The sequence below is a fragment of the Bubalus bubalis genome, chromosome 8 (assembly GCF_019923935.1).
Source record: "Bubalus bubalis isolate 160015118507 breed Murrah chromosome 8, NDDB_SH_1, whole genome shotgun sequence".
NCBI classification, from domain to species: domain Eukaryota; kingdom Metazoa; phylum Chordata; class Mammalia; order Artiodactyla; family Bovidae; genus Bubalus; species Bubalus bubalis.
The window spans coordinates 113090642-113109131 of NC_059164.1; the positions used below are offsets into that span (position 1 = coordinate 113090642).

At 58.5% G+C, this 18490-nt stretch overlaps 3 protein-coding genes across 11 annotated transcripts in view; 2 read left to right on the top strand and 1 right to left on the bottom strand.

The window, feature by feature from the left end:
• The window catches only part of NOS3 (nitric oxide synthase 3), a 19153-nt gene extending 17153 nt beyond the window's left edge, over positions 1–2000 (top strand). Inside the window, exons 24-26 of the mRNA XM_006043056.3 lie at positions 608–756; positions 1086–1280; positions 1393–2000. Coding sequence (XP_006043118.1) covers positions 608–756; positions 1086–1280; positions 1393–1554 — 506 coding nt within the window. The 3' untranslated portion in view covers positions 1555–2000. The remainder of the gene's footprint in view (positions 1–607; positions 757–1085; positions 1281–1392) is intronic.
• ATG9B (autophagy related 9B) lies at positions 9–12207 on the bottom strand. Of its 9 annotated transcripts, none has more exons than XM_025291810.3 (17): positions 11818–12207; positions 9949–9986; positions 9745–9837; positions 9198–9342; positions 8999–9042; positions 8789–8853; positions 8512–8673; positions 7826–7967; positions 5544–6298; positions 5224–5377; positions 4910–5089; positions 3970–4206; positions 3675–3808; positions 3426–3522; positions 3100–3229; positions 2872–3014; positions 9–2715 (listed from the first exon to the last, which is right to left on the bottom strand). In XM_025291810.3, exons 3-16 carry the CDS (start codon positions 9745–9747, stop codon positions 2887–2889), a joined length of 2376 nt encoding a protein of 791 aa, XP_025147595.3. In that variant the 5' UTR covers positions 9748–9837; positions 9949–9986; positions 11818–12207; the 3' UTR covers positions 9–2715; positions 2872–2886. The 9 variants fall into 9 exon arrangements, 7 of the variants coding, with proteins under 7 accessions (XP_025147595.3, XP_044802999.2, XP_025147592.3 ...); XM_044947064.2 differs by having other exon boundaries at positions 9922–9986; XM_025291807.3 differs by having other exon boundaries at positions 9198–9837; positions 9922–9986; positions 11922–12207.
• ABCB8 (ATP binding cassette subfamily B member 8) overlaps positions 12205–18490 on the top strand; it is a 16840-nt gene continuing 10554 nt past the window's right edge. The window contains exons 1-5 of the mRNA XM_025291812.3: positions 12205–12380; positions 16656–16968; positions 17309–17464; positions 17546–17640; positions 17739–17844. Coding sequence (XP_025147597.3) covers positions 12286–12380; positions 16656–16968; positions 17309–17464; positions 17546–17640; positions 17739–17844 — 765 coding nt within the window. The 5' untranslated portion in view covers positions 12205–12285. The remainder of the gene's footprint in view (positions 12381–16655; positions 16969–17308; positions 17465–17545; positions 17641–17738; positions 17845–18490) is intronic.

Genomic DNA, 18490 nt, shown 5'->3' on the forward strand with positions numbered 1-18490 from the left:
GCAAGAAACAGGACTCCAAAGGTGAAGTTTATTAGACCGGGGGGTGGGGGGAACCTCCTAGAGACAAGAGCAGTGCCTTGTTGGTCTGGCTTCCTGGTGCCTAGCACAAAGTAGCGTTGGATTGAATTAAGGAAAAAGGGAACCTGGAAGGCTGGAGAAGACAGGGTTGGAACTCAGAAGACGGAAACGCCCCAGGTGGACTCTGGACTGTGTCAGAGGTCAATGAAGTGTGTCTGAGATCCCAGGAAGCTGAAGGGTGTTCAGATTGGGCGCTGGGTGCCCAGGGGAGCTGGCCGATCAAAAGAAAGGGGGCTTGTGACTAAGAGGAAGGCGCAGAGTGCAGAAGCTGAAGGTGTGGGAGAACGAGAAGGCCCTGCTGTGGCAGTGTCAGCACTGGCCATCCCGCCAGGGAAGTCACCACCTCCTGTGACCTTGGGCTTCTCTGTGAAAACATCCCTCTCCTAGAGGCCAAAGAGCGTAGAGTGGTGGTTTCTGCAGGAAAAGGTGGGCGGTCGGCCTGAGTGAGGGAAGCCAGTGGGAGGTGTCCCCGGAGCTGGGTCCCCCAGGAGGGTTTGGGGGCGCTCTCAAGCCACAGTGATGCCCGCAGGGCTGCAGCCCGCCCCCATGACCCTGGTGTTCGGCTGCCGGTGCTCCCAACTCGACCATCTCTACCGCGACGAGGTGCAGGACGCCCAGGAGCGCGGGGTGTTTGGCCGCGTCCTCACCGCCTTCTCCCGGGAACCTGACAGCCCCAAGGTGCGGGATCCTGAGGGTGCTGGGGTAACCAGAAGCTCGGGAGGGAGGAAGAACCGCTGTGCGCTCCAGCTGGGCTCTGAGACCCAGGCCGGCCCGGCCTACTCTGATCGACTCGTTGGGCTCCCTTTGGGTCCCGCTCACCCTCGCCCAAGCCCCGCCTCTGGCTCCTCTCCGTCTCTCCAGACCCCAGCCCCGCGCACCTGGGCCCCACCTGGCACCCGGGGCATCTCTTCGCGCCCAGGACCCGCCGGCCCCCCTCGCTCCCCTGGGGCCTGCCCTTACTCCGCGGGCCCCGCAGGGGTCCGCCCCTAATCCCGCCTCCCCTTCAGACTTACGTACAGGACATCCTGAGAACCGAGCTGGCTGCCGAGGTGCACCGCGTGCTGTGCCTCGAGCGGGGCCACATGTTTGTCTGCGGCGACGTCACTATGGCAACCAGCGTCCTGCAGACGGTGCAGCGCATCTTGGCGACAGAGGGCGACATGGAGCTGGACGAGGCGGGCGACGTCATCGGCGTGCTGCGGGTGCGGAAGGGCGGGGGCGCGGCCGGCGGGGACAGACCCGGACGGGGGCGGGGCCTACCGCCGCTCTACACTTCCACCGGGGTTTTGATCCTCCGCGCTCTTTCCCTCCCAGGATCAGCAACGCTATCACGAGGACATTTTCGGCCTCACGCTGCGCACCCAGGAGGTGACAAGCCGTATACGTACCCAGAGCTTTTCCCTGCAGGAACGGCATCTGCGGGGCGCGGTGCCCTGGGCCTTCGACCCGCCCGGCCCAGACACCCCCGGCCCCTGAGACCCCTCTTGCTTCCCACTGCAGTTCCCGGAGAGAGGGGCTGTCATTCCACTATGGCTCTTCCGCTGTCCTGTCGGCCTTTACCAGGACCGGCCACCTCTCCCTCTCCTCCCAGGTGACTTCCCAGAGACTGTTGGGATTCCCTGTACCATCTCATCCTCTCATCTCTAGGTCTGTTTCCCCACCCTAAGTCTATCTGGAAGACCCCTCCCAGCAGCGGTATTCCAGAGCCTACAGTCAGCCCTTTGGTGTTTAGGTGAATTTTAGATTCCCCTCGCCTCTCTCTAGAAGTATCTTATCTTGAAACCTGATCTCTAAATCCTTCAAATATTTATTATTGAAGATTTACCATAAGAGACTGGACCAGAAGTTAGGAGACCTACTAAGATGCCTAAGCCAGTGCTGTCAATTGCAGTTACAGAATAATGACAAGCTTTGTCTTTTAACTTGTGCGCAAGCTGTGGGGGTGGTAACTCTTGGACGGAGGAGTCTTGTCCCACAGGCTCCTCTCTGACTCCTGCCCTGGAGAAACCTGGTTTCCGGCCAAGAGCAGACAGTTCTCCAGTGTGGCTTCCCTGCTCTTGACGAGAAGCAGGGACAGCCCTGGCTGCCAGGCATGGGGAGTCCAGGACTAAGGTCACAAAGATGAGCAGCACAGCCGTGAGCAAACTTCACTGCTGGTTCCCCACGGCAAGAGGAGCCACGGCCACTTTCTCAGTCACACCGCCGTGAACTCCAAACACATCAGTCTCCTCTAGTCTTTTCCGCTCACAGTCCCCATGCCCTTCCACCAGTCCCATGGGAACCTAAGGGCCAGATGAACCTGAGCACCTACTGCCTTTCAGGTCCCATCCCCCATTGCTCCCTGATGTGTAGCTTGGCCTCTACCTTGGCCCTGCCCACCGGCATGAGGTCACTTGGTAACTTCTCCCCGGGACCTACAGTTGTCCCTTAGCCCCTCCACGTGGGGACTGTCTCCAAGACGTGTTTCCTGAGGCCTTGGGAAGCTCCTCTCCTACCGTTCCTCTGTGCTCTGGGCGAGTTCGTCAATGACTCCCAAGTCCTGCCCAACTAAGCACCCGTGGGGGTCTTGAAAGAGGGCTTGGCATGCCTTTCCACTCCGCCTCGCCCAATCTCCTGTGACTGGAGAAGCCAGGGAGCCTGGGGGAGGAAAAGCTCTTGGCAGGCAGTCCAGGGGTTCAGGTTCCAGAGATGAACCCCCCGTCACCCCAAATTCCCACCACTCTTCCCGCCCCTCCAAGTCCGACACCACCCAATATCCTACCCATTCCTCCACCCCCGTGAGACGATACTGACCCCCGAGGAGCCCACTCAGTCAGTGCTAGTAGCCTGGCCAGGCTCCTTCTGGGTGTCTGTGGGCTCCTGGAACCCTCCAGGAAACGAACTCTGGGTCCTCTGGGCACTCCACTGCCGTCTGGGGCTGGAGGCGGGACTGGAGCCTGGTGAGAAAGGCCATGAGTTGGGAAATGCCATGATGGCCGCAGGTCCCCAGCGTCTGTCCCCTGCACACCCTAACCGCCTCACCATCACTGGACCAGCATGGCTTCTCCTCATCTGGAGAGAGAGTCTGTGGGGGGCTGGGCCAGGGCCGGGACAGCGGGGAGGCTGAGGCCTCGCCCCACAGTTCCTGCTGCTGCTGCTGCTGCTGATGGAGCTAGGAAAGGAGAAGATGAGAGGCCTCCCTCCTGTCCCGGTGTGAGGCCCAGCCCCAGGCCAGGTGCAGAGGCTGTTGACACCTCCTCCCCCAGCTCCTGTTGAGTAACTCCTTACACTCCAGCCCCCTCCACACTCTCCCCTTTGTTCAGCTGCCTCCTCCCTCCCCTTCTCTTTTTGGCACCCCCTCTGCTCACCTGGTGCAGGTAAATGGCATGGAGACTCATCTCAGCAGATGCAAGCTCTGGGAGCTGGGCCAGCTTCTGGCCCCCAGTGCCTCCCGGGGACACACAGCTAGAACAGAGGGCGCCATGAAGACATGCACAATCCCCCAGGGAGAGCCTGGCTTCAACTCCCCTTCCACATCACCCCCCACTCCAGTGCCCCTTCTCCTGGAGGATCAGCCCCACCCCTTGCTCCCGGCATCTCAGGCTCCCACCCCTTACCTTGAGTCCTGGGTAATTCGGGAAAGGGAGGCCAGGAGGCTGGCTGTAGCTGCGGCCGGGCAGGGGGCTGTGGGGCTGAGGTCTTGAGGCGGCCGGAGGGGCTGCACCAAGAGGTTGGCCAGGAAGGCCTCCGGCTGGGAGCGAGAGGAGAGAGGGTCAGAAGAGAGGACAGAGGGGAGGGAGGAGGTCTGGGAAGGCAGGAGAGCAGATGGCACCAGCGAGCAGGCTAATAAAGGGGTGAGGCTGAGGGTGGTGGGGACGGGGGAGCAGACGGGCAGGCCCGGCTCCAACTCACCAGAGGGGAGTGAGAGTTGCTGAGGGTCCCAGGGGCAGGGGGGCTGCGCAGCGAGCTGGCGCCCCAGGCGGCTGCGTCTTGCTGCACCCGGCCTCTCAGGTGCCCCAGGAACTTGGAGCTGTGGCCTGGGGGGCGCCATTGTGGGTGAACCAGGGAGAACCTCATCAAGGAGAGTTCCGTCTTCCCATCCTCAGCGCGCTGAGACAGTGAGGCCTCGGTCTGTCCCTCAGAGAGCCACTAAAAGGAACGATGGCCCTTCACGTGCTGCCAGGATCGGGCAGCGCAGCTTGTGGGATCTCAGATCCCCGACCAGGGATCAAACCAGGGGCCCTGGTAGTGAAAGCACTAAAGCCTGACCACTAGGCCACCAGGGAACTCCAACCAACTCCACTTGGATAGCTGCGGTGGGGGCCTGGTGGGGTAGGCAGGACAGGAAACACTAGCCCAGGGGGAAAGGATGGAGGCCACAAGGGGACAAGTTCAAGATCAGCCAAATAAAACACAGCCGGAGGGCAGGACCCGGGTCCAGACCCAGCGCTAGCGTAGGACGTGGGCTCAGTGTTTTGCTGGCCCGTGCACACTGGCTACCACTACTGGCCCGACAGCCTTGGTCAGGAAACCCATCCGTACCCCAGCCCCATCCACTGACCGAGCCGTTTCTCTCCGGTGGTCTGTGCTCCCATTTACTGGTGTGTGATGGTGCTGGGCACCCTCTTAGGCCTCTTCACCTGTCATCTCACGTGATCCTCTTAAGAGCCCCAAGCACTGGCTAGTCATTGCCCGAATTTGAGAAATGAGGGCTCAGGAAAGTGACGTGGGGAGCTCGAGGTTGCAGGTGCCAAGCAGTGAAGGTGGGGGTGGAACCCAGTTCTGCTTCCAGTGAGGCAAGCCAACGCCTACCCAACCTACCTACCCAGCACCTCCGGGGACAGGCTCTCACCTGCGGGTGGCCGTGCCGCTTCACGTCCATAAGGGCAAAGGAGCAGATGTCGCCGACCCCGGCCACATCCACAGTAAAGTGCCGAAAGAAGTCAATGATCTCCAAGGCTCGGGGCCGAAACCAGAAGATCAGAAACAAGGGGGTGAGGACAGGGGACAGGAGCTCCTCCACCAGGGAGACCTGGAGAAAGCAGGCCCGAGGCCGAGAAGGGCTTGCTGAGGGCAACCTCCAACCCCGTCACTCCGGGGACCCACCCCCAGACCCCGGCGGGCAGCCAAAAGTCCCCTCAGCGCCGCTTCCGGCGTGACCCTCACAGCTCGGTATTGCAACAGCCGCGCCATCTGCCTGTAAGAGCTGGTCCTGCCGGCAGGGCCGGTCTCCTCGGGGAGGTAGTGCATGTGGGCCAAGGCCGCCTGCAGCAGGAGCTGCGGCGAACGGCCTTGGCCTTGCTCATCCGGAATGAAAGACCTAGAGGGCGGGATCGGGGTGGGGAAAGAAGGGGGCCTGCGGTTCAGAGGATGTGCGGGGGGTGGGGTGGGGGTACACTAGCGGGGTGGGGAGAGGGAGGGGTGCGCGGAGGCTCCGACCCAGGACCGAGGAAAAGGGCCCCTTTCCCGGCTCTCTGCCATCGCACCTGGCCACGGTGGCCGCGATCCCGAGCGCGGTCATGGCGGTGAGCACGTGCTCCACGGAGAGCACGTCCTCGTCGTACACGGTGAGCACGAGCAGCGCGGCCAAGGGCGCGCCGGCGAAGAAGACGAGCTGGCGGGCCAGCAGCGCCAGCAGGGGCGCGGGGGGCGCGGCGGCGCGCAGGAAGGCGGCGGCCGGGCGGTAGGCGCGGGCCAGGCGCGCGCGCAGCTCGTGCGGCAGCTCGTTGAAGTGGCGCAGCTGCAGGCGGGCCAGGCGGGACCAGCGGCGCGTCCCCAGCGCGCCGGGCTCGCGCCGCAGCAACTCGGCGTGGCTGTAGAAGGCGTGCAGCACCTGCCAGGCCAGCACCAGCGGGCTCAGCGCCAGGTTCGCGGCCGCCAGCAGTAGCACCGTGCGCCGCCAGCGCGCGGCCAGGGCGGCCCGCTGGTCGCCGCGCTTGTAGGCTTCGGGCAGCTCCCAGCCGCCACGGAAGAGCGAGAAGGGCCCGCGGAAGAGGAGCAGGTCGACGTTGAGTGCCAGGCCGCGGCTGAGAAAGGCCGCGCCTCCGCCCCATGGCAGCGCGGCGCGGGCGGGCAGCAGCCCCTTGTTGGCCAGCGCCACCTGGTAGTTGGTGTAGCGCAGGATGCGGTGGTGGACGTCCAGCTCCGTCAGCGGCCTCGGCTGCACGCATAGCCCCCCGCTCCTCTGCAGCGCCAGGAGGCGGGACTGCACCTCTGCCCAGGGCACCGAGCTGAGCTCCTCCTGCGGAGAGCCGACAGCTGAAGCCAGCGCCCCCGACCCCTCTCCATCGCGATGCCCACCCTCCGCGTGGCCAGAGCGGCATCCCGGCGTGCCCTCCCCGCCGGCCTCACCCGGGCCCTCCCGCCGGAAACCCACCGCCTTTCACGGCCGCCCTTTCGCCCTCCTCTCTTTGCCACCTACCAGGGGCACCTCATCCTCGGTCTGGCACCTCCCCAGGCCCTTGCCCCTCCTGGGCCAGGAGTCACGTGCTCCCCAGGGGACCCCCCCCCCCATAAGCTAAACTCCATAGGTATATGAGCTCGGCCCCTTCCAAGCAGATCTTCCAGACACGCCCCCTCCCCGTCCTGGCAACCCTACAGGCACAAGGCACACCACAGCTGGAGGTAACAGGGCGATCACTCTTTCTCCTTCCTAGGGTGCCAGCCAGCCGGGCGCAGAAGCCGCACAAGCTTTTAACTTGTCATGCTTGGAGACCCCACCCCCACCCCCACCCCTCCATCAGATTAATCTTCCTAAGGCAGTGGCCACCTCCCCATCTGGGGCAGGGGGATGCCGTCAGACCTCACTTGCTGCTCAGCTGCAAAACTCATTTTAGCCCAGTTTCACCCAGCCTCCCCAGCCCAGCTTAGTCACGTCCCTCCAGGCCAGCCTCTCCAGTCCATCCCAGGGTCTCCCCTACCTCTGAAAGGAAGCAGGGAAGAGAAGAAAGAAGGAGAGAGAAAGAGAAGGGGTCAGGCGCCTTCCTGGAGGAGCAGCGGTCCAGCTCCCGACGTTCCCTGCGTCTGTCCCCAGCCCTCTGCTGTGGCTCGGGCTCCCCTACTCAAGGGGGCTTTCAGAGGACCTCTCCCCTTTGCTGCACTGGAGGGCAGGGTTCTGGACTTCTGAGGGGAGCAAGGGAAGTTGACTGCTGAAGGTAGCCTTTGTGCTGTGCCTTAGAGAAAGAATTAAGTACAGAGGCAGATGGAGTGAGACCAAGAGGAGGAGGAGAGAGCAAAGTGTGGCCAGGAACAGTGAAGGGGCCCACGAAGTAGCTTCCTGCAAAGAGAAGCCAGAAAGGGGGGTGGGCCCCCCGGACAGAGGCCTGAACACTCAGTGGCAAGCTGGTAGGTCAGTCTCCTCATCGCTGCCCGAGATGCTCACTGCTCCCCCCTCCACCCCTTTCCTTCATGGGGCCTGGAACACCATCTCACCTCCTATCCTTCCCAGCCAGGTCTCAGTCCTTCCTGCTCTGTAAAACCACCCCTCTAAATCCCCATCGTCTGGACCACAGGCACGTGGCTGTACATATCTTCCATAACTATCTGCATCAACTAAGAGCCACAACAGTAAGGACCTCAGGTTCTACCGGGTGGTACTCCACTTCCTAGCGTTATTTGGGGCTAAGCCTAGGTAGGTGTGTCACAAAGGTCTTCTGCCCTCTTTGCAGTGGCTCCTCCAGTCTGCACAGCCCGCCACTCCTCCCCATCCTCTGCCCCCCACCTCCCCCCCGACATGGCGCCCCTCCACAGACACGCTCATCCAACTCACCGGGGGGATGTGCAGGGCCTCCCTGTAAAACACCTGGATGTCCCAGTAGCTGAAGAGGTTGCAGACCGAGCGAAGCAGCTGGAACAGCCAGAAGGCAGCAGCCAGGATCAGCAGGAAGACCAGGAGGGGGCTGGAGCAGATCCTGTGTGAGGCGAGACAGACAGTAGAGACAAAGTAGGGCCCCATAGCAAGGGAGACCAGTCTTGGGGAGTGATGGAGGTCAGGGAGAGGGGGCCCTGCCAGACCAGCGATTCTCAGAGTGTGGGTCCTAGAGGTCCCCCAACTCTTGTGTCTGGAAGGTCAGAACTTTTCAGCTAATATTCAGGTTTTCTGCCATTTTCATTCTCATTCTCCCAAGAGTATCCAGTGGACTTTTCCCGAGTCTATGTGACATCACGTTCACAGACGGGATGTATGTTCCTACATTCATAGATTTTAAAGCCGTTCTTGGCTTTGACATCTAACAAGGTAAATGCAGATAGGATGCTCAGAACAAAAGCCCCTGGGAGTTGGTTCTCAACAAACATTAAGTGGATTAAAGGTGTATTCTCCACCAACATTAAGTGGATTAAAGGTGTCTTCAAACCAAAACCTCAGAGAATGGATGATCTAGACCAAGGAACAAAAGGAGGGGAGGCTTTTGTGTTGGTCTCCCTCAGCCCCTGCCCCCGCCGGCTTTCACTCACCGCTGGGCACACTGGGAGGAGGGTAGGACGGCGTCCGACAAGGTCACTTTGCTCTGGAGTGGCCCAGGTCGTGTTCGGTTACTCAGTTGGTTGGCAAAGAGAATATTGTAATCCACGCAACGAAGGAGGAAGGTTGTGAAGGTGACGATGAAAATGAATTGTCTGGGACGAGAGGAAGAGTGGTGCTCAAGCCTGAGGGCTGAGTGGGCTCCTGCCCCAGCCCCCAGGCCCACCGAGTTGGTTAGCCCCTCCTGCTGGGCCCCTGGGCACATCTCACCCCAGCTGGAAGACATCCTCCAGCAGGATACAGGTAAAGCCATTCCTCTGGTGGTAGCTGTAGATGTGGCCACAAGTCAAGAAGTCCGCCTGAAGCCTGATGGGCTTTTCCTGAGGATGCCTCCCGATCCCCCCACCAAGTCCCCAGCCCACAGCACCCATCCCCCTGCCTGCCATGCCCCTTCTGCCAGGCTGCGCACAGAAAGGATATCTTGGTGAAGAAGCTGTCCAGGTTCTGGATGTGGTGCCAGGAGCCTGGGCACAAAAGGGAGAGCGTTGGGGTGTGGTGCTCACCTGACTCCATGCCCTCAAGCTGCTGCCAGAGGCCCAGCCCGGGGCGGCGTTGCGGGGAGGGGGTGGGCAACCCTAGAGCCTCCAGGGCCTCCCCAGCCCCACACCCACCCGCTCACCTCGGAGCCCTTCCGGCACATGAAACAGGGGCTGCTGCTCCTCCCCATGGAGGGGTGAATCTTGGGACCCCTCGGGGTCACCGTCCTCCAGCCGCTCATAATCCTGCTCGGGGATCAGAGGGCCTATCCGCAGCCCAGGAGAGTCCTGGGGGCATCGGCATGGGGGAGGGGGAGTCCCCAAGGCCGGGGGAGGGGCAGAGTGGGAACCCCAGAGAGGGGGAGCAGAGACGGGTGTCATCGAGGGCTGGGGCTGCGCTGGGGGGGTGGCTGGGGTGGGGGGGGCACTGTGGCAAGGCTGAGAAGCCCCTGGGGCCTGCACCGCTGGGCAGGGGAGCCCCGAGGCTGAAGGAGGAGCTGAGGAAGGGGCCCTTCTTGTGGGAGGGACAGGGGACAGAGAGAAGAAGGAGACCCTCCCCGCCCCAGGTCCCCGACAGGGAGGAGGAGGAAGAGGAGGCAGTGGCGTGGGGAGGAGGGGCACAGATCCAGGCCCCAGGTCTCCCCGCCACCCCAACCGCCCCTTGGTCCCCCCCCAGCCCATTCGCCTCACCATCAGGCCAGCGGCTTCTTCTGAAAGCTCGGAAGGATGGGAGCTGCTGCCGTCTCCGCAGAGGGCTGCGTTGCTGAGCAGAGACTTTGACAACTAGGACGGGTGACAACAGCTCATGACTCAGTGGGGGCGGCCTCAGGCGTCCCAACTCGCAGGCACCAGTCCGACCACTCGTACCCCTTCCAGGGCAACCTGCGGCCAAACCTCTTAGGGCTCCACCTCCACACCCGGCCAGGCAGGAGCTGCAGAGGACAGAAGGAGATCCCCACAGTCCCACCTTCAGACCTCCAGGGGATTTAAAGGCGAGGCCAGAGAGCAGCAGCCAAAGCAAAGGCAAAAAGAATCCTATTAAAGATGTTAGAGCTATGGGGCCAGGACAATACTGTACATCTTTGGTTCTTAATACCTAATCTCAAAACAAAACAAGCCTTCTCTCTCCTCCCTACATACACACACACCAAGTGATCAGCAGAGAAACACTTTGAAACAAAAAAGAAAAGAAAAACGTGTGCATGTTTTGTTGTTATGACAGTGCTAAAGAAGGGAAAAGGGGAGGCTGAGGACAGGAGAGAACTGAAGAGAGGGGAGGGGGTTCTTTTGGATATGAGATGGTTCTTGGAGCTTTTACAGTAGGAAAGCGCGGTTCTTGAAGCTCCATTATGTTCACTGATTCATCCTCTTGAAACCCTCTCCACCAGTTTTGATCCAGTTTTGGGCCCACCCCCCTCCCCTCAGAAGCGTCAGGGCTGACCCAGCAGAGGGCAGCTGAAGGTCTGGAATTTGCAAGGGCAGGTAATTTGGGTGCCCCGTGACAGAGCTGAGTTCCTTATTGCCACCTCAAGAGGGGGCGGAGGCCCAGACAGCTGGTTTGGTGGCTTGTCCAACGCCATTCTTGAGGTCCTGAATCATTAGGTTTCCTACTGAAGCCCATTCCTGCAGTGCTGACTCATCCACCCAGGTGTTAGGGCCCCCAGGGCTTAGGCCCAAGGGTTGATGTAGGGACCAGCCCAGGAAATGGAGAGAGAGAGAAACAGAGTGCATTCCAGACTGCCTTCTGGAGGAACTTGGAGGAGGAACCTGTGCTTCTTTCCTGGGAGGGAAAGTGTCATAATAGCTCAGGACTTGTAGAGTTCTATCCCAGAGCAGGAGGCAGAGCTATGAAAACAAGACTTCTGGTGTCCCCAGATGGAATCTCACATTGCAGAGGGGCCAAGAAATTCCCATGATCTCTCTGAGACGTCTGCCCAAATGGGTTTTGCGGGGTTTCCTCTGGTCTCTCCCCAACCTCACTCACCCCACTCACTTTTCCACCATATGCACTTTAGGATCCTCTCATACACCCTCTGCACCCAGTCGAACTTCAAACTAATCCTGGCACATTTTCCTACCCAGTTTCACTCCAGATTCATCAATGGACAGCCTCCCTACCACCAGCCCAATTCAAGTTATTGTAAAGGGCACTTTTCCTTGCCAGGCGTGTAGAGGGGAAAGAGGGGACCAATGAGCGAGACAGAGCCACTATCCAAGAGGAAGTCACAGCCTGGTAGGGAGGTGGCTATGCAAGCAAATAATTACACGGAAGAAATAAATAAGAGAGAAATTGCAGGTGTAAGAGCTGTGCGGCGGCAGCTACAGGCAAGTCAGCCTGCCTGCGGTAGGAAGGCATCTATCAGGGAGATGGATCTGGGGTCGCGCCAGTGGTTCTAAACCATTGTGTAGCGCGAGCTTGTCAGAATCACCAGGGGAGTTTTTCCCCAAATATATGTGGCGGCCAGAGCGGGTGGCGAGCTAGTGGTAAAGAATCTGCCTGCCAATGCAGGAGACAAATGCAGGTTCTATCCCTGGGTTAGGAAGATCCCCCGGAGGAGGGCACGGCGACCCACTCCAGTGTTATTGCCTGGAGAATCCCATGGACAGAGTAGCCTGGCAGGCTGCAGTCCGTAGAGTCGCAGAGTCGGACATGCCTGAAGCGACTAAGCAAGCACGCACGTTGTCCCCGGAGCTCTGACTCGCCTAGGGGAGAGGGGTGGGTGGAAAGGCACGTGCATATATTTTGGAGGAAAAAAAAAATACCTCCAAACGATTTTTGTCCCTTGGTCTCCCAGAACCAGCGTTCTACACTCCCCGGAGATTCCGGGTCACCTGGAATGCTCTGAGAGCAAGCTTGAGAGACTGACCCTGCGGTCGGCCGCTGACGCGTTACTATGGATACCCGGCGGGGCGGGGGAGCGCACTCGGCACGCCCTCAAGACTTCACCTTAGAGCCGACCCCGGAGGAGGGCGGAAAACATTGCCGCTTCCGGCTCGGCCCCGCCCAGAAATGGATGGGAGGGGGCGGGCCACAGGCGGCTCTCGCCAATTATCGTTGAGGCGCGAACGAGGTTTTCTCCAATCACAGCTTGCAATGAAATTGATGCTTCTTTCTGCCAATCAGCGCCGCGTCGCGCGGGGGTTGTCGGGAGCGGGCCAGAGCCAACATGGAGCCTTCAATGGGATCAGGGTGAAGCCGCTGTTGCCGGCTGATCCGGTTCTCCCCACATCATGCTGGTGCACTTGTTTCGAGTCGGGATTCGGGGTGGCCCCGTCCCAGGCAAGCCGTTGCTACCCCTCCGCTTCCAGACATTCTCGGCTGTCAGGTAAAAAGGCACGAAACCTAACTGGGAGCGTGGGATACTGACCCGCCTGAAGGGCGTGGGGCCCGCCGGGAGATGGAGTCCCGGGCTCTCGCAAGGTCTGCTGGGAGCTGTAGGCCGGCCTGGCCCGGGGGGTCGACTGTCGTTCCCGGGAGGATCGGCCTCGATTATTTATAGCGACGGCCAGGTGCCGGTGGGAGGCTCGGCGCGTCTGTTTCCGCGCGAAGGCTGGACGGAGGGGGGCGCTCTGGGTTGGGGACCACGCTGGGTCTGCTCTCCCCACCAGAGGGCGCCGTGCTGCATAGGTGTCAGTTCTGTTCAGTTCAGTCGCTCAGTCGTGTCTGACTCTTTGCGACCCCATGGACTGCTGCACGCCAGGCCTCCCTGCCCATTACCAACTCCCGGAGCTTACTCAGACTCATGTCCATCGAGTCGGTGATGCCATCCAACCATCTCATCCTCTCGTCCTCTTCTCCTCCTGCCTTCAATCTTTCCCAGCATCAGTTTTTTTCAAATGAATCAGTTCTTCGCATCAGGTGGCCACAGTGTTGGAGTTTCAGCATCAGCATCAGTCCTTCCAATGAATATTCAGGACTGATTTCCTTTAGGATGGACTGGTTGGATCTCCCTGGAGTCCAAGGGACTCTCAAGAGTCTTCTCCAATACCACAGTTCAAAAGCATCAATTCTTCGGTGCTCAGCTTTTTTTATAGTCCAACTCTCACATCCATACATGACCACTGGAAAAACCATAGCCTTGACTAGACGGACCTTTGTCAGCAAAGTAATGTCTCTGCTTTTAATATGCTGTCTAGGTTGGTCATAACTTTTCTTCCAAGGAGCAAGTGTCTTTTAATTTCATGGTTGCAGTCACCATCTGCAGTGATTTTGGAGCCCCCAAAAATAAAGTCTGTCACTGTTTCCCCATCTATTTGCCATGAAGTAATGGGACTGGATGCCATAATCTTAGTTTTCTGAATGTTGAGTTTTAAGCCAACTTTTTCACTTTCATCAGGCCCCCTGTTTCTGGCCTCAGTCCTCATTCTTGGAATTGGGCTGGAGATGTGGACAAAAATTAAGTGTCCAGAGACATTTAGCATGGCTGTTGTTCCACAGATTCAGTGTGAACTGAACAAAAATGGTTCCTAAATCTGTATAGTTTCAGCAGAGATAAAAGAGTATGTATATGTTGGTGTTCATTTGCTCTGCACACGTTGGTCCCAAGAGAGAAAAACACAAATGGGGAATGAAAAGGACCCAGAGACTGTGACTCCGTTGTAAACGCTTTACGAGAAGCAGCTGATTCCTTTCTAATCGTAGAGTGAAAACCCAAGAGCTAGGCAGGCAGTTGATCACAGGAGCGGGTGGATGTGGACTTGTGTCCTTCAGGAAGCACATTTGACTGATGGAGGGCAAGAGGGGTGGAGCTGCAGCTTAGAAGTACTGGTGCTGGAAAGTAATCGCCAGTTTTTGGCAGTGACCAAGCACTGCTTAGACCTTAGTTTGGAGAAGATGAGAAAAGCTGGAAAGTGGCCATGGTAAATTATTAAAAGGCTTGAATACAGTCCTTAGGAAAAGAGTAAGGGTGTCGATATTATTTAAATGAGAGCACAACCCCAGGAAAGACATCAGATAGTGTGCTAGAATTTGTGTGTTCATAGCACAGTGTTTTTCAGACCTGCAAGTCACAACACAATAGATCAGAAAGTGAATTTAGTGAGTCTGGACCCTCTAGAAGGGATATAGGACTTCCCTGGTGGTACAGTGGATGGGAATCCACTTGTCAATGCAGGAGACACGGGTTCGATCCCTGGTCCGGGAGGATTCCATGTGCCTCAGAGCAGTTGTGCCCGTGGGCCACAACTGCTGAGTCCGCACTCTAGGGCCTGGCCAGCATGCTGCAACTACTGAAGCCCACACACCTAGAGCCTGTGCTTCGCAGGAAGAGAAGCCACCACAATGAGGAGCCCCAGGGCAACACAGAGTAGCCCGAGTGCACCAACGAAGGCCCAGCACAGCCATAAATGAATGAAATTTTAAAGAAAGTGAATATAACAGTATACATGTTTAAAAAACAAATTAGGGAGGGACTTGCCTGGCGATCCAGTGGTTAGGACTTGGGCCTTTCACTGCCAGGACTCAGGTTTGATCCCTAGTGGAGGAACGAAGATCCTGCAAACCTTGAGGCAAAAAATAATAATAAGGAAAGTATTGTTTTGTGAAGCATTTCTATTTTCTGCAACATACATATGTTCACTGTGCTGGGTCATAAAGTAAAATATATTTCGTATTATTGTCTACAGTAAGTCTAAATCTTTACAAACATTGCAGCAGTGAATCAGATTACTTGTTGTTCAGTCACTAAGTCATGTCCAACTGTTTGTGACCCCATGGCCTGCAGCTTGCCAGGCTTTCCAGTTCTTCACCATCTCTTAGGGTTTGCTCAAACTCATGTCCATTGAGTCAATAATGCTGTCCAATCATCTCATCCTCTGTTGTCCCCTTCTCCTCCTGCCTTCAATCTTGCCCAGCATCAGGGTCTTTTCCAATGAGTCAGCTCTTCGCATCAGGTGGCCAAAGTATTGGAGCTTCAGCATCAGTCCTTCCAATGAACATTCAGGGTTGATTTTGTCAGATTGTTCTGCATTTCTAATGAGGGCATGCACTCAACAAACATAACCATTTGCTGAGCTCTGTTTTGTACCAGAGCCCTGCTAAGTGTTGTGGGGATACAGTGGTGAATAAGATCTGACTTCCTGCCATCAAGGAGTATATATAGTGTGATGGGGAAGTGGGGCATTTACAGAAAGCAGGACAGTGAGCTTCTCTGTTTATATATTTTTTCCATTTATATTTTGGATAGATAGGAAATATGCGGTGGAAAACAGGCAGGTGGATGGGTAGGGGGAGATGTCACATAGAGGTGGCAAGAAGCGCAGGCAGGCCTCATTGAAACAGGGAAGGATGAGACTGAGTGTAGTTAGGAGGGTCTGGAAATAGGAAAAACCATTGTCGTAAAGGAAAACCCTCTCATCCATTTGTTTTTTAAAAGCCTCTCCTCATCAGTAATCTTATTTGCATCTTTGATCATCCTCCCATCTACTCTTGGCCAGGTAACAGATACTTCTAACAGGCCTCCCTATAGCTGTTCCTGTCCTTCTCTAGCTCACTCCTCTCTGCAAGGATCTTTAAAATGCAATTGTGATTATGGTCTTCCTTGCCCTCTCAAGTCCACATGTTTTAAAGGGACAGTAATGGGTCCCCCTCCCCCACCCCCCACGCTCAGCAAGCTTTGTCATTAGCCTTTTTTGTGTCCCCCCCTGCCCTATACACTTTTGTTGTTCAGTCACTAAGTCATGTCCAACTCTTTGCCATCCCTTGGACTGCAGCACGCTAGCCTCCCCGTCCTTCACCATCTCCTGGAGTTTGCTCAAGTTCATGTCCATTGAGTCTGTGTTGCTATCTAACCATCTCATCCTCTGCTGCCCTCTTCTCCTTCTGCCTTCAATCTTTCCCAGCATCAGGGTATATATATTCATACACCCACGCTAAAGCTTAACCACCACGAGGGCCGTTACTTGGTCTGTCCTGTTGGCCTCTTGTTCCCTGGACCTCAGAGCAGAGTGCGGTGCACAGTAGGCTGATCACCCTGCATTGCCATCTACAGATACCAAAACTGCAGGATACGGGGGATCTTGGCCTATGTGAGACGACAAGATACAAGTTACTTGGATTTTATCGTCACCCTTTTCTTCCATACCTTGTCTGTCACGTTAGCACTCGAGGCCCGGGAGGGGACAGGGTGATGGGGTGTAATAAGCTTCCAACCAGTGGGCAGAGTCTTGGGATCACTCCTGGCCTCCCCACATGTAACTGTGAGCTCATCACACCCAATCCTGAGCCTGGATTCTGGAGTCAGACAGCAGGGGTCCCACCTTGTCCCAGTTCTGCTGCTTGTCTGTAAGGGGAGCGCTGTCCAGCTCTGATGACCCGTCATTCTTCTGAAAGAGCAGGGGTTGGAAGTGGTCGCTGATTAGGGCCAGCCATCCCAGAGAAGAGCCGGGGGCAAACACCTTTGAGACTCGATGACTTTCCACTGGGTGTGTTCGTCTCAGAAATGGAGGTTGCTTAAGAGCCTCCCTGAGACGGCCAGGGGGAGCTGTCACAGAGAAGCCTCTGTCCCCCAGAGGGCTGAGCCAAGGGCCGAGAGCCGGGCGCCGTGCTGCTCAGCTGAGGGCCAGCCAGGCCCGTGAGCCATCATGGCGTTCTCTCCCTGCAGGTCCTCCAGTGGCCACCCCAGCGCCTGCCTCCTCGGGGTCGTGGCCCGGCTGCGCTCCCAGCTCCGGGCCCGCCTCCCTCGAGCACCCCCGGCTCCCGTCCGGAGCCCCTCTGCCTGGCGCTGGGTCGGGGGAGTCCTCCTGGGCCCCCTGGTTCTGAGTAAGTGCTCCCGCCTCAGCCTTGTGGCACTGTGTGAGGCAGAAGAGGCCCCCCTGGCCCGCTCCAGACCCCGTGTCCTGGAGCCCCGCTTTAACTGGACGCTCTTCTGGCAGTTTCTGCGCCCCCACTTGCTGGTCCTGGGGGCAGCCATCGTGGTGAGGTCTTCTCCCTCCCCGCCTCCCAACACCAGGGAAGGGAAGGATACACCCTCTTTGCAGAAGCCCCCCAGCCAGGGCCGCATGGGGACAGCTTTCCTGCCTGGCTGAGTCTCAGAGGAGACCTGGGGCCGCTGGCATGGGGACACGGCCGAGGGTTCCTTGGAGGACCTGCACAGGGTGGCTGGGGGACAGGGTCCAAGGGTCCCCAGGGGCTGGCGGCCGGGTTTTCCTTTCTGAGAGACACAGGAACCCCCACAGCGGGGGCAGCAGTGAGAGAGGAAGGTTCAGGGACCGGGTAGAGGTGGTCCCCCTCTGACCGGCTGCCCCCACCCCCAAGCTGGCCCTGGGCGCGGCCTTGGTGAACGTGCAGATCCCCCTGCTTCTGGGGCAGCTGGTGGAGATCGTGGCTAAGTACACGAGGGACCATGCAGGCAGCTTCCTGACGGAGTCCCGAAGCCTCAGCACCCACCTGCTCCTCCTCTACGGCCTCCAGGTACCGCAGGAGGGAGGGCTGGGGAGCCTGCCGCCCCGTGAGGAGCCCTGGGCGCCCCTGAGAGCCGGGCCTGTCTTGCAGGGCCTGCTGACCTTCGGGTACCTGGTGCTGCTGTCGCGCATCGGCGAGCGCATGGCCGTGGACCTACGGAGGGCGCTTTTCTGCAACCTGCTCCGGTAGGGGGCGGGGCCCTGGGGTCTGGGGGCGTGTCTGGGGCGGGGCCTCGTCCTGAGGGCGTGTCTCCCTCCTTCTCTCCACCTGCGGCTGCCACCAGCCAAGACATCGAGTTCTTCGATGCTAAGAAGACAGGGCAGCTGGTGAGCCGACTGACTACAGACGTGCAAGAATTTAAATCCTCCTTCAAACTCGTCATCTCCCAGGTCAGTGTCCCAGGTGGAGGGGACCTGGCCTAGGGCACTGTTAGAGTCACACACACATTTGCACACACTCTCGCAGGCCAGCCCCGCCCCACTCTTGGGTCCCCTCACCCCCAGCTCACACCAAAGCGAGAGGCCTGCCCTCTGGTGAGGATGTGGATGAGGGTACAGGGACGTTCACGGGTGGGAGGACCCACGGCCGTGTGTCTAAGGTCAGGACAGGCTGTTTCTCTCCAGCGGTGAAATCCGACCTCCCCCGGAAAACCTTTCCCAAGAACTCAGACAAGAGCCTTTGCCAGCCCTGCTTGCCAAGATGTTCATCATGGCCTGGCCCCGGAGTGCCTGGCCCACTGACAGGAGAGCCAGCGACAGTTCTGCTGAACTCCGGATGTCCTCTCTTCATCCCCTGCTCTCCACGTTGTCACCGACCCCCCAGCAGGCCCTGGGCGGCATCGCCAGGCGGTCCTTTTTAGGTTCAGTTTCTGGAGCAGAAGAGGGCAGTGGCATTAGGAGGAGGAGGAGGAGGCCTTGGTCCGTAGTTTCTCACCCCTGCTGGTCAGGAAGGGGTTACAGCCTGTGACCCGTGGCCTCCCGGGGGTTAGACCTGTGGCCTCGCCCTGTGAGTGGAGTGGGGAGCTGGCTCTAGCCA

What these genes read in the sequence shown, in the direction of transcription:
- ATG9B (XM_025291807.3), bottom strand. Translation starts at nt 9,747, where the DNA reads ATGGTGAGGCGAATGGGCTGGGGGGGGACCAAGGGGCGGTTGGGGTGG. An exon ending in TGGACAGCTTCTTCACCAAG is followed by an intron (nt 8,854 to 8,998) that starts ATATCCTTTCTG and finishes ACTTGTGGCCAC; the next exon opens with ATCTACAGCTACCACCAGAG. An exon ending in GGCTGTTGCAATACCGAGCT is followed by an intron (nt 5,090 to 5,223) that starts GTGAGGGTCACG and finishes TGCTTTCTCCAG; the next exon opens with GTCTCCCTGGTGGAGGAGCT.